Below are 14,329 nucleotides of genomic sequence, written 5' to 3'. Positions count from 1 at the left end.
CAGAATCATGGTGCCGCGGTCTTGCTTGAGCTTCAGTAAGGTCTTCCCCACCAAAGGTATGGGAGGATAAGCATACAGGAGGCCGGTCCCCCAATGGAGGAGAAAGGCATCCGACGCTAGCCTGCCGTGTGCCTGAAGTCTGGAACAGAACAGAGGCAGCTTGTGGTTGGTCTGAGAGGCGAAAAGGTCCACCGAGGGGGTGCCCCACGCTCGGAAGATCTTGCGTACCACTCTGGCATGGAGCGACCACTCGTGCGGTTGCATGACTCTGCTCAGTCTGTCGGCCAGACTGTTGTTTACGCCTGCCAGGTATGTGGCTTGGAGGAGCATGCCGAACCGACACGCCCAACGCCACATCCCGACGGCCTCCTGGCACAGGGGGCGAGATCCGGTGCCCCCCTGCTTGTTGACGTAATACATTGCAACCTGATTGTCTGTCCGAATTTGGATAATTTGACAGGACAGCCGATCTCTGAAAGCCTTCAGTGCGTTCCAGATCGCTCGGAGCTCCAGGAGGTTGATCTGCAGATCCTTTTCCTGGAGGGACCACAGACCCTGAGTGTGGAGCCCATCGACATGGGCTCCCCACCCCAGGCGAGATGCATCCGTCGTCAGCACTTTCGTGGGCTGCGGAACTTGGAATGGACGTCCCAGGGTCAAATTGGTCCGGATGGTCCACCAGAGCAGTGAAGTGCGACAACTGGTGGAGAGGCGGATGACATCTTCTAGATTCCCGGTGGCTTGGAACCACTGGGAAGCTAGGGTCCATTGAGCAGATCTCATGTGAAGACGAGCCATGGGAGTCACATGAACTGTGGAGGCCATATGACCCAGAAGTCTCAACATCTGCCGAGCTGTGATCTGCTGAGACGCTCTGGTCTGCGAAGCCAGGGCCAAGAGATTGGTGGCCCTCGCTTCGGGAAGGTAGGCCTGAGCCGTCTGGGAATTCAGCAGCGCTCCTATGAATTCCAGAGACTGAGTTGGCTGGAGATGGGACTTTGGGTAATTTATCACAAACCCCAGCAGCTCCAGAAGTTGAATAGTGCACTGCATGGACCGGAGGGCTCCTGCCTCCGAGGTGTTCTTGACCAGCCAATCGTCGAGATATGGGAACACGTGCACTCCCAGCTTGCGTAGGTAGGCCGCTACCACCACGAGGCACTTTGTAAACACTCGTGGGGCAGAGGCGAGCCCAAAGGGCAGCACACAATACTGAAAGTGCCGTGCGCCCAGGCGGAATCTGAGATACTGTCTGTGAGCTGGCAGTATCGGGATGTGAGTGTATGCGTCCTTTAAATCCAGGGAACATAGCCAATCGTTTTTCTGAATCATTGGCAGAAGGGTGCCCAAGGAAAGCATCCTGAACTTTTCTTTGACCAGGAATTTGTTCAGGCCTCTCAGGTCTAGGATGGGACGCATCCCCCCTGTTTTCTTTTCCACAAGGAAGTACCTGGAATAGAATCCCTGCCCTTCCTGCCCGGGTGGTACGGGCTCGACCGCATTGGCGCTGAGAAGGGCGGAGAGTTCCTCTGCAAGTACCTGCTTGTGATGGGAGCTGAAAGACTGAGCTCCTGGAGGACAATTTGGAGGCAGGGAGGCCAAATTCAGGGCGTATCCGCACCGCACTATTTGGAGAACCCACTGGTCGGAGGTTATGAGAGGCCACCTTTGGTGAAAAAATTTTAACCTCCCTCCGACCGGCAGATCGTCCGGTACGGACACTTGTAGGGTGGCTATGTTCCCGTGGATCCAGTCAAAAGCCCGTCCCCGGCTTTTGCTGTGGAGGCGCAGGGGGCTGCTTAGGCGCACGCTGTTGACGAGAACGAGCGCGCTGGGGCTGTCCCTGTGCCTGACGAGGCCTTCGGGCCGGCTGGTTGTACCTACGCTTTGCAAAAGAATAGGGTGCAGCCTGCCGTGCCCGGGAAAAACGCCCACCCGTGGGGGCGGGTGCTGAAGGCGCCCGGTGGGAGAGCTTGTCGAGAGCGGTTTCCCGCTGATGCAGTTGGTCCACCATCTGCTCGACCTTCTCACCGAAAATGTTATCCCCCCGGCAAGGGACGTCGGCCAGTCTCTGCTGGGTGCGGTTGTCCAGGTCAGAGGCACGCAGCCATGAGAGCCTGCGCATCACTATACCTTGGGCCGCAGCACGAGATGCCACGTCACAGGTGTCAAAAATCCCCCTGGACAGGAACTTTCTGCACGCCTTCAGCTGCCTGACCACCTCCTGATAAGGCCTGGACTGCTCCGGCGGGAGCTTATCGACCAGGTCCGCCAGCTGTTGCACATTGGTCCGCATGTGGATGCTCATATAGAGCAGGTACGATTGGATGCGGGTCACGAGCATGGAGGACTGGTAGGCCTTCCTCCCAAATGAGTCCAGAGTGCGAGACTCCCGCCCCGGGGGCGCCGAGGCGGTATCCCTCGAACTCCGTGCCCTCTTGAGAGCAGAATCCACGACCGCTGAGTCATGGGGCAACTGGGGCCGCATGAGCTCTGGGTCAGAGTGGATCCTGTACTGGGACTCTGCTTTCTTGGGAATGGTGGGATTAGTTAATGGTCGCACCCAGTTCCGGAGCAGCGTCTCCTTCAGGACATTGTGCAGCGGTACCGTGGAGGACTCTCTAGGTGGTGATGGATAGTCGAGGACCTCGAGCATCTCGGCCCTCGGCTCTTCCACAGAGACCACGGGAAAGGGAATGCTTATAGACATATCCCGCACAAAGGAGGCAAAGGAGAGACTCTCAGGAGGTGAGAGCTTCCTCTCCGGTGACGGCGTGGGGTCCGAGGGAAGGCCCGTAGACTCCTCTGAGGAGAAATATCTCGGGTCCTCCTCTTCCCCCCACGAGTCCTCATCCTCGGTATCGGACATTAGCTCATGTAGCTGAGTCCGGTACCGGGCCCGGCTCGACGTCGAGGCACCGAGGCCTCGGTGTCGTCGAGCGGTGGACTCCCGCGCCGGCGGGGACGGAGCTCCCTCCATCGACGTCGACGGGGACTCCACCTGCGTGGCTGTCGAGACCGGCACCGCAAGCGGCGGCGGTGTCGACTGCCCCGGCGCCGGGCTAGAGCTCGCCGGCGCCACAGTCATCGGCGCCGAGGGCGCAAGCACCCCCGGCGCCGGCACAGCCTGGCGCATCAGCCCTTCCAGGAGCCCCGGAAGGATGGCTCTGAGGCACTCGTCCAGGCCCGCTGCCGAGAAAGGCGGTGGGGCCGGCAAGGGTGTCGGTGCCAGAAGCTGCTGGGGGCCAGGAGACGGCACCGAGGTGCCGGAACCCCGACGCGTCGGTACCTCCACCACCGACGGAGATCTCTCCTCTCTGTGATGACGCTTCGGCGTCGACACCTCCTCAGGCACCGAGGGCTCCCGGTGACGGCGCTTCTTGTCCTTCTTCCGGTGCACGTCACCGGTGCCGGAGGGCATGGAGGAGGAGGAGGTCGATCCCCCTCGGTCTCGAGGGTACCGGGTCCGACAGGGTTCGGTCCCGTGGCTCACGAGTTGAGGGAGTGACCGGGGCCGACTGCCCACGCGGTCTCTCTACCCCACTCTCGCCGGCGGACCGGCGGGGCCGACGGGACCTGTTCTCCTGGGGTCGCTGCCATCGGTGCCGATGTCTCGGGCATCGATACCGGTACCGAAGAACCGGCCCTCGATACCGATGCCGTCGAGGTCGACGTCGAGGGGCCGGCGCAAGTTCCAAAAAGACGGTCCCGCAGAACTTGCCTCGCAACCTGAGTCCGTTTCCGGAGACCGAGACACAAAGCACACGACTTGAGATTGTGCTCCGGCCCGAGGCACTGGAGGCACCAAGCGTGGGTGTCGGTCTGCGAGATCGGCCGGCCGCAGCGACCACACTTTTTAAATCCACTCGGGACCTTCGAGGACATCGACGGAAAAATCGCGTCGGCGAAGTCAAAGTCGGCAATGGTGGCTAAAATCACACCACGAAAATTGAAACCGACCGAGCGGCCACTAGGCCGCAACGAGGCGTCCCCGCTAGAAAGCGAGGGAAAAGGGAGGAGCGCGTGCTCCACACGCGCAAAATTCTTTTTTTTTTTTGGATAACAAACGAAACTGAAAGAAGAAGAGGCCAAAAGGGCCAAGAGCGACGACCCGCGTAAACGCGGTCGAAAATTCCGGCGGCTGAAACGAGAGAGTTGCAAAAACACGACTCTCTCAGTCGCGGGAAAAAAGTAACTGGCGGGAGCGGTCGCGCACGGGCGGGAAGACGGCCGCGCATGCGCGGTGGGCGTGCCCTGCGTGCCGACCGTCCCGCGAAGCTTTTTCCGGTTGGTGGGGGCTGCCGCGGACGTCAACCCAGTCGTGAGAACAAGCAGCCTGCTTGTCCTCGGAGAAGAATAGTTCCATGTCCAAAGTTACCTTCCTTCATAGCATAAGAAGTACTAGGATGTTTGCTGTGTGACTGGCTAATTCCTGGCTGCTAGGATGGAAATGAATTAAAAGTGCTATTTACCCTGACTGCGCGTCCTTTTACAGTCATAGAGTCCCAGCATTCCTGTTTGATGACCTCGCGCAAGTAGCGTTTGGCTAGATTATCCATTTCAATTTCCTTTCTCACCTTTGAGGGGGAAAGAAAGAGATTTTTGTGAACTCTGAGTCTGGAATTCACTTATCTTTCATGTCTTCAGCTAAGCAATACAATAAAGTTTTTTATGGCCATGTTTTTCAGAATTAGCAGAAAACTGATTTTAAGAATAAAAGGATAGAGTATTTGCACTTAAAGTAAAACATAACTTACACACACATACAAAAAGAGAGAGCATGGAGAGGGTTGTCCCTGCTGCTCCGTGTAGGTTACCCCAACAACAAAGGGGGTGGGGGAGGGAAATCTGCATGGAGTAATAGGTTTAATCCTGGCCACCTTTCTGGGCAGACAGGCTGGACTCTGCTGCCATCTGACACCATTTACTATATTACTATGTTGGAATGATTTCTGTGGAGCCAATTTAAAGAGGCCAACACTGTCCTCACATTTTCCCAATTTAAAGTCGCACCAGCACTATGGCATGCCAGCTCCTACTAGTTAAACAGCAAGATGAGGCAAGAGACCTGGAACAGAAAGAAAGTAGGGAACTTTGGAAGTCCAGTATTTAGCAAAACTGTCAAGAAAAAGAAACACATTCTAAAGTTCAACAAATTTAAGAAAAAACAATCAGAGAAAAGATGTACAGACATTTTTGAGGTCTCTCTAGGAGGCATTGACAGACATTTTTGAGATCTCTCTAGGAGGCATTGACAGACATTTTTGAGATCTCTCTAGGAGGCATTGTTATTTTATGAAAGGTAGCCAGAGAGTTACCAATGGCCCTGCATATACACTGTAACATTGCCTGTCAGGAAGAAGGAAAAATGAAAACTTTTCACAAAGGAGCTCTAAATGAGCTATCATTTTAATTCAAGCACATTCCCCAAATATAGTCTGCCTCTTATTGTGAGCCTTGGCTCCGAGAGCAGGATAATGATACACTTAAGTGTTTGTCTAGCTGCTAGGTGGGATCGGGTTATTTAATTGAATAAAGATGTTCAGAGGTGGAGCAACAACACTGTTAAAAAAGTAAGCACAGAATTTCCCATGCTCTGCCTCTGTTCATTCAGTTCAGGGGTTGCTCGGCCTCCCTTCTTCACAGGGCCCTCCTCTAATATACCCAAGGACTGCTCGGATGTGTATGGCAAGACAAGTTGGGATGTGCTAGTGAGGGCTTTGATGGCAACTCCAGTAGTTGGAATGCAAAGATAATGCCGGGTGGACTATGGTCTGTGTCTCAAGTATGGCAAGACGTATCAGGATAGGCTGGAGTGGACTTTGACAGCAACTCCAGTAGTTGGAACATAATAACAGTGCTGGGCAGACTTCTACAGTCTGTGTCCCAAAAATGGCAAAGAAAGATCAGATGAAGTATACGTATTGTATAATCATCAAAGTATACACATTTTATACCATACTCATTGTTGGTTTAATCATGAATTGATAATAAGTGTGACTTGGGCAAACTGGATGGACCACTGAGGTCTTTATCTGCCATTATCTACTGTGTTCCTATTTGTACATTGCTCTCTAAGGATCGTGGAAATATTTATTTTGAGATGTTTATTCTATATTTTGCAAACACTTAATTCCTTGGTACACAGCATTTGGCAGTATCAAAGGTTACCAGGAATCAGTGTTCTAGGATGAGAGTAGACTGAATGGATAGGGTAAGAAATTCTTAAAACAGTATATCCCAGACTTCTCTCCTAAGACCTGGTTAAAGTTCTCCCTTATCACTTCCCTTCTACTGACAGGATCAAACTTTAAAATTCTGAGTTCCTTCCTTATTACCCTTGTAACTTCTTGCTCGCTCTCTGCCTGCATTCTTTCTTGCTCCTCTGTGTCCAAGTTGAACTCTTGCTGGTCCAATTTTTCAAGGTCAGGCAGTAATTCATTCTCGCGCATCATTGACTGAATCTAGATGATGAGAAACAGGAAGAGACAACTGCTTTAATCATAGGTACCAATATTTCAAAATGATCAGGGACAGATACAAATTACCCCTCCCTGGACACAATAAGGGAGTTTGCTCGATAGTGGGGTTGCTCAGTAACCACTGGCACCCACAGAGCTGGCTCCTATGGCTTCAAGTAAATAGTTTAGAAACAATCCACCTGATATTTAAACACTGCAGTCAACACTGAATTCATACCCGGATATTCAGTGCCAGCTGATACTTGGATACCGTTGCTCTACTAACTTACCTAGATAATTACCTGAATATCAGTGCTGAATATCGTCAGTTGCCAGATAACTTCTGGCTCCACCCCAGATTGTCAGTACCCAGATAGTGCTCAATTGGTCAGAGATAACTTGAAAATCACTGACTGGCCCTAGTGATCACTAGTTATCCAGGTAGCAGCTAGCTTTGAATATTGGGCCCCAATTCTCTGACGTATCAAATGGGCAATTTTCAGACTGTCGCAGGGTTTCCAGGTGCTTGGGTATAATGTATCCACGGACCTGCAAACTATTTTCAAAAGTAACCTCAGTGGCGTAGCTACAGGGTCCTCTGGGCCCCCTGGTTTAGCTGGTGGGGTTCCCCAACCCCCGCCAGCTAAAGCGTTTGTCCCGAGCTGGTCTCACATTGCCTGGCGCCCTGTCCTGTTTTCAGTCATTGTGCATGCTCGTGTGAGAGTGCAGCCTGGTACAGAACAAAATGGGCCTGGGGGGGGGGGGGGGGGGGGGGGGGGTGGTAGAGTTGGATTCTAGACCCCAAACAAATTCTGCACCACTATCTGTCCAAACTGACTATCGCATTGGGTGTCCTGCTCAAGGCAATAATGAGATGTGAATGTGTGGACTGAAGACTATATTGCAGCCTTGCAAATTTCTTCAATGGAGGCTGACCTCAAGTGGGCTACCGATACAGCCATGCTCTGATATTATGAGCCTTGACATGACCCTCAAGAGTCAGCCCAACCTGGGCATAAGCAAATGAAATGCTATCTGCTGGCGTCTTGGAAATGGTGCATTTCTCGATGGTGACCCCCATCCTGTTGAGATTAAAAGAAATAAAAATCTGGGTGGACTGTCTATAGGGTCTAGTTCGCTCCAACTGAAAGGCCAATGCTCACTTGCAGTCCAAGGTCTTTAGCCAGGATGAGCATGAGATCTGTGAGAAATGTTGGAAGGACAATTGACTGGTTCAGATGAAACTCCAACAACACCTTAGTCAGGAACTTATGCATGTGAAGAACTACTCTACTATGATGAAACTTAGAGTAAGGTGGATTTGCCACTAGGGCCTGAAGCTCACTGACCCTACAAGCTGAAGAAACAGCCACCAAAAACAAGACCTACCAGGTCAAATACTTATGATGACAGGGACGGAGTGGCTCAAAAGGAGCTTTCATCAGCTGAACATTGAGGTCCCATGACACAGGTGGAGGCTATATCAAAAGCAAACCTCTCATGAAGCAAAGAACTAGAGACTGTCCAGAGATGGGCTTACCCTCTACACGATGATGATATGCACTAATTGTGCTAAGGTAAACCCTTACAGAGTTGGTCTTGAAATAAGACTCAGAGAGGTTGAGAAGGTATTTAAGCAAGGTCTGTGTAGGGCAAAAAGGCGATTTAAGGCCTTGCCCTCACACCAGATGGCAAACCTCCTCCATTTGAAAGAGTAATACTTATTAGTGGAATCTTTCCTGGAAGCCAACAAAACCTTGGAGACACCCTCAGGAAGATGCAAGGAAGCAAATTCTAAGCCCTCAACATCCAGGCTGCAAGGGCCAGAGACTGGAGGTTGGGATGTAGGAGAGATCCCTCGTTTTGTGTGATAAGGGTCAGAAAACACTCCAATCTCCAAGGTTCTTCGGAGGTTAACTAAGATGATTAAAAGTTAAAACAAATCACAAAAATTGGAGGATTTTTGGACCAATGAATGAGATTTGAACCACATTAATGCTGTTAGTCAAACAAAAATTTGTGTCAATAGTTGTGGTTTTTTAGGTCCTTTTCCCTTGTGAGAAGCAAGAGTAAATCAAAATGAATTGAGGCAATAAGAGTTACATGCTGTCAAATTTGCAAGACCTTTAACAATTTTGTCGTGCTGAATATATGGTCTTGACATATCTCTATTGGATCAGAGTGTAGTTTAAAATGAACCCTAGTAGCTCTAATGCCCAAATAGTTTTCCATATGGACTCCTGAGCACTGTCCTTTGATGTGCTCTTTACCAGCCAATCATCCAGATAGGGGAACGAACACATGGACTCTCAGTCTGAGTAGCAACGTTGTGACTACTGCAAGATATTTGGTGAAAACTCTGGGAACTGATGTGAGGCCAAAAGGGAACATGCGGTACTGAAAGTGATATGTCCCCATTCAAAAATGAAGATACTTCCTGTGTCCTGGAAGTATCAGGATATGAGTGTAAGCATCTTTAAGTCAGCATAGCTAATTGTTTTCCTGAAGCATGGGGAAACCATCCTGAACTTCTCTTTGACCAGGAATTTGTTCAGGGCCCTTAGGTCTAGGATGGAATACATCCCCTCTATTTTATTGGGCACAAGGAAGTACCTGAAATACAATTACTTCCCTTCTTCCCCTGGTGGAACAAGATCGACCGAATGGGCCTTTAGAGAGGCGGAGAGTTCCTCTGCAAATACCTGCTTGTGCTGAGAGCTGAAGTGAGATGCTATAGTGGGCAAATTGGTGGCTTTGACGCCAATGCAGTGCGTAACTGAGATGGACTAGTTGAAGAACCCACCAGTCAGAAGTTACAAGGGGCCATCTTTCCTGGAAAAACTTTAGCCTCCACCAACCGGTAGGTCATCTGGGATGGTCACCTACTGTGGCTATGCTCTGCTGGAGCAACTCAAAAACTCGTCCCCGGCTTTGACTGGGGAGCTGGCTGGGCCTTGGGTTCATGCTTTTGAAGAGAACAAATGTGCTTGGATTGAGCCTGCTGAGGTTGGTGAGGAGCAGCATACCTACGTCTCTGAGAGTAGTAGGGACCCCTCTTCAACTTGCCCAAAAACCTTCTAGATAAGGAGGAAGGTGAAGAAGACTTCCGGAGGGAGAGAATGTCAATGGTGTCAGTGTGTTTCTTGATGAGGTCAGCGACCTCCTCCACCTTGTCTCCAAAAAGGTTATCTCCCCGGCACGTGGCATTTGCCAACCTCTGTTAGACCGCAGGGTCCGAGTCAGAGACACGCAGTCATGAAAGTCTGCACATCGCTATACTCTAGGTGTATAAGGTGTCACAGGGTCCATGGCCAAGAACTTTCAACACGCCTTCTGCTGCTTGACCAACTGGCAAAGAGATTCGGCTTGCTCCTGTGGGAGAGATTCCGCCAAATCAAACATGCTGCGCACCAAGTTCTGCAAATAGAGGCTCATGTAGAGTGGTAAGACTGAATACGAGAGATGAGCATAGAAGCCTGATACATCTTCTGCCCAAAAGAATCCAGGATTCTAGCTTCTCTGCCAGGGGACACCGAAGCACAGTCCCTAGAACTCTTGGATCTTTTGAGCAAAGATTCCACCACCAAGGAGTGATGAGGCAACTGGGGCCTATCAAACCCAGGGGAGCTCTGGATCCGATACATTGTGCCTATCTTTTTGGGTAAGACAGGGACTGACAGTGGGGACTCGTTCTTCACCTGAACGTCCAATAAGATCTTGTGAAGTGGGACAGTCACAGTCTTTCTAAGTGGGAAATTGTAGTCCAGGACCTGGAACATCTCAGCCCTCAGTTCATCCTCCGTCTCTAAACAAATCAGAATGGCAGACACCATTTTCCTGACTAAAGATACAAAAAGAAAGGCTCTCAGGTGGAGATTTTCTTCTTTCCTCAGGAGGGAAGGGGTCAGATAGGATACCATAGGACTCCTCCTCTGAAAAGTACCGTGGATCCTCATCAGACTCCCATGAGCGCTCCTCTTCGGTGTTGGAAAAGAACTCCTCATGAGAGGGCAGAGACCAAACCTGCCTCGATATAGAGGAATCATGTCAAGATGGGCACTGAGGTACCGGTTCCACCCTCCACTCCAGCAAAACTTCCTCCATTGACGTATAGGGGGTGCCAGCACAAGTGGCTGTTGACACCAGAGCCGCTCATAGCACCAGGATCTGAGATCTCACCACAGATTTCACTGGTCGGGCAGCAGTTAGAGGCATGGCAGGCGCAAGCACCCCAGACGCTGATACACTCTGTTGTAACAGTCTCGCCAAATGCTCATGGAGCATGACCCAGATGTGCTCATAGAGAGAGGCCATCAAGAAAGGTTGAGGCATCAGGTCAGAGATAGGCTGCTGAATTACTAGGTTTGAAATGGGTGTTGAGTCCTGGCTGCACGGAGACCTTCGCATCAGCACCTACTGTATGAGGGGGGGAGGGGAATGGTCCTCCCGGCGCTGATGTTTCTCAGGAACTGGGAGTTCTCTCGATGCCCTAGAGCTCTGGCATCGTGCGTCAAGAGGTTCAATGCCGATGATTCTGGGCCTTCGCCCAATGCCGGTGATCGACGTTCCTTGGTACCAACGAGGACAATATCGAATCCTCATGTCACCTTGAGGTGGGGGTCTGATGCTGACTGGTCCCGAGAGCCTGCATAGCAGTTGGCATTGAGGCAGGTGGAGACCCACTCAATGCACGCTCACTCCCAGTGTCCAAGACAGGCCTAGCAGCCATATGGACCGACGCACCTCTTGACGTTGATGCCGACATCAAAGATTTGGACTGGGCTCCAAAAAGCTTTTTGTGCTGAGCCTCTCTGGCCAGCTGAGTTCGTTTCTTCATACAAAGACACAGAACAAACTTGGAAAGGGTATGTTCAAACCCCAAACACAGAAGACACCAAGAATGAGTGTCTTTGCCAGAGATGGTCTTGCTGCACCAGGTATAGCGTTTAAAGACACTGGGAACCGTCGATGACATGGAAGGGAAAACAGCCGTGGCTAAATCAAACGGCTCAATATTGCCATAAGAAAGGGGCAAATCACCCAAGAAAATTAAAGGAACTCATCCCGACTGGAGCTGAGGCCTAAGAGGGCCAAAAGAGCGCAAAAATATAAGGAAACTTTAAAGTGTGGGGGGGGGGGGGGGGGGGGGAAGCTACCTAAATCAATAAAGGATGAAAAACAAGGAGAAAAAAGAAAAATACATTAGAAAAGTCCACTTATTTGCTCTGAAAAGTACTCCCACGCCAGAGAGTGTGAGGAGCCGCGGAAAGTGAGTCCTCTACTTCCAACGGATGAGAAGAGACTGATGGTCCAGTGCTCTCGCGGCAGGCAGGAAGGCACTCGCACATGCTCGGTGGGGACACTGTGTGTGCTCTTAAAGTGATATTAGCTTTTTTATGCTCCGCACCGGGTGACAGGGATGACGTCACCCAAATGTGAAAGAGTCCTCGGAGAAAGATCTGATCTGAGAACTGAAACACAGATACACTGCACTACCACATTTGCATTTTGTGGTGGCATTCTTTAGTGAGCAATCATTGTAATAGAGCATCACTGCCTTATCACACATTATTAGTACGTTTTAATGAACAGATCCCTAAAATCAGTATCTGAGGCTCAACAGATGTTCATTTGGCATCTGATGATGTTAGACAAGGGCAAATCATTATTTAGTCATCAAAATGTTTCATTCAGACTGCATTCTGAGCTTTTTATTCCACTTTCTTTGTTTAAAGCATATGGATGATTTTCAGTTTTCCAATGGAGCTTGCTGACCTAAGGGTATATTATAGCTATGAGCCTGCAAGCTTATTTTCAAAGGGAAACTCACTCTGCATACTTTGCCAGGATATCCATGGCATTGCCCTAACCCTACCCCTTCCTTCTCTAAACACCTCCCCCTCATAGATCAGTAACTCCCCTTCCCCTCCTTATCTCTCCAGCTAGCCAACACCTCCTCTTCCTACCCCCACTCCTGCCTAGGTGGCCAACCTCTCCCCTTACCCTCCCTATTCCCTCCTTAAGGTGGCCAGTGTCTCCTCCATGGGTGTAGTTTGACTGATTCATTTGGGGGGGCAAAGGGTGGGGTGTGGCACATTAGCATATTCATTTGTATACATATATCTCATACATATTCATTATGGTTATTCAAAAAAAAACTGAATAAGAAGCCACTATATCAAAACAGTGAAGATACATAGATCATTTTTTTAACTGAAAATTAGCCAACAATGGGAAATTTCTCTCATTATGCCCCCTCTCATATTCATATGAATTAGCAAGGGACAGCACACTTCCCTGTCCCCCTTCCCTAGTCCTGACACCACCACCTTGACCTTTTCTCCATTTCTAAAGCCCAGTTCTTTCTCCCTTCCTCCCTGCTTACCCAGCACTTCTCTCCTTCCCTCCCCCCCCAATGTGGATGTTAGAAATACACAGGCTCTAGATGTAGAAATGCAGTATTGGGGAGGCAAAATGGATGACAGGGATAAAAATGTAGTTTATCCCTTCCCCTCTGCCAAAGAAACCAAGACCCCTATATACAGTGCAATTCTGGTAAAAGAAACTGAAATGCATTTTCTCCTGTACAAAGGCAATAAGACAAATTAGAGGAGACAACAAGAGTAGTAGCTCTGGGAGTACAGTGCACTCCATTTAAGTGCACGCTGGATAAGCGCATGGTCTGTTTAACTGCATGCCATACTTCGGTCCCGTTTTTGGTACCATAAATTTCTATGGGGACAAACTTTGGTTTAGCGCATCACTGATAAGTGTAAGATTTGCTTACATGCATGGTTTAAGACTGCTCCTCTGCAGGGAAGACTCCGCATAAGCGCGCGCACGGAATATGGAAGCCGATTGGCGCGTGACAACCAATGAGATTTCAAATTTACTTGCCTTTTTAGCTGCCACAGGCAGAATAAGCGAAAGAATGTTGTCAGAGTGTACACTGGGGCCGTCGTCATCGCGGCGGAACTGTAAGACTTTAACACTGGCTGAACGAATAGAAGTTCTTAAAAAATTAGAAAACAAACAAAGCCAAGCATCTGTTGCTAAAGAATATGGTGTCAATCCCAGTCAAATTTCACGTGTCTTGAAGCAGAAAGACCAGCTTCTAGAAGACTGGCAAAACAATACAAAACCACAACGGAAACGAAAACGGGCGGGAAAAGCTGAGGAGGTAGAAGATGCTCTTCTTCGGTGGTTTTCTCGAGTCAGAAGCAGACAGTTTCCTGTCAGTGGTCCACTGCTTATGGAGAAAGCTAACCAGCTAGCTGAAAGTGAAAGTCTTGGACTAACTGAATTCAAAGCCACTGTTGGATGGTTGGAAAGATGGAAGGAGAGGAACAACATAAAATTCAAGAAACAGTTTGGTGAGAAACAAGACGTTGATGACTTTGGTGCTGAAAATTGGGTTGTTTCAGTTCTTCCTACCATCTTGAACGAGTTTGCACCTCTGACATTTTCAATGCTGACGAAAACGGTCTCTACTGGCGAGCGATTCCTGATGGAACACTTGGATATAAACATGCCGAAACTACTGGAGGTAAAACGTCGAAGGACCGACTGACGATCCTCCTTTGCTGAAATATGGATGGGAGTGAGAAGTTGAAACCTCTCGTCAATGGAAAGAGCAAACAGCCCCGTTGCTTCAAGAAAGTTAAGCGACTTCCTGTGTCATACGAGGCTAACGCAAATTCATGGATGACTGGGGAAATTTGGAAGCAATGGCTAAAGAAGTTAGACACTAGAATGCGGGCACAAAAGAGTCAGATTTTGTTGCTTTGTGATAATTGTGCTGCACACAGGGATGATGTCAGGCCGTCTAACGTCAAGGTGGTCTTCCTGCCACCAAACACTACCTCTCT

The 14,329-nt window shown here is 49.8% G+C and overlaps 1 protein-coding gene across 1 annotated transcript in view; it reads right to left on the bottom strand.

Annotated features, from left to right (window-relative positions):
* Window positions 1-14,329, bottom strand: part of CFAP43 (cilia and flagella associated protein 43) — a 254,521-nt gene that overhangs the window by 113,334 nt on the left and 126,858 nt on the right. The window contains exons 20-21 of the mRNA XM_030202783.1: window positions 6,339-6,464; window positions 4,473-4,577 (exon numbers count right to left, since the gene is read on the bottom strand). Of these exons, the coding sequence (XP_030058643.1) occupies window positions 4,473-4,577; window positions 6,339-6,464 (231 nt within the window). The remainder of the gene's footprint in view (window positions 1-4,472; window positions 4,578-6,338; window positions 6,465-14,329) is intronic.

This window comes from Microcaecilia unicolor, chromosome 5, assembly GCF_901765095.1.
Source record: "Microcaecilia unicolor chromosome 5, aMicUni1.1, whole genome shotgun sequence".
Taxonomy (NCBI): Eukaryota; Metazoa; Chordata; class Amphibia; order Gymnophiona; family Siphonopidae; genus Microcaecilia; species Microcaecilia unicolor.
Note: the sequence above shows the minus strand (reverse complement) of the source record. Positions and strands in the feature narration are given on the sequence as shown.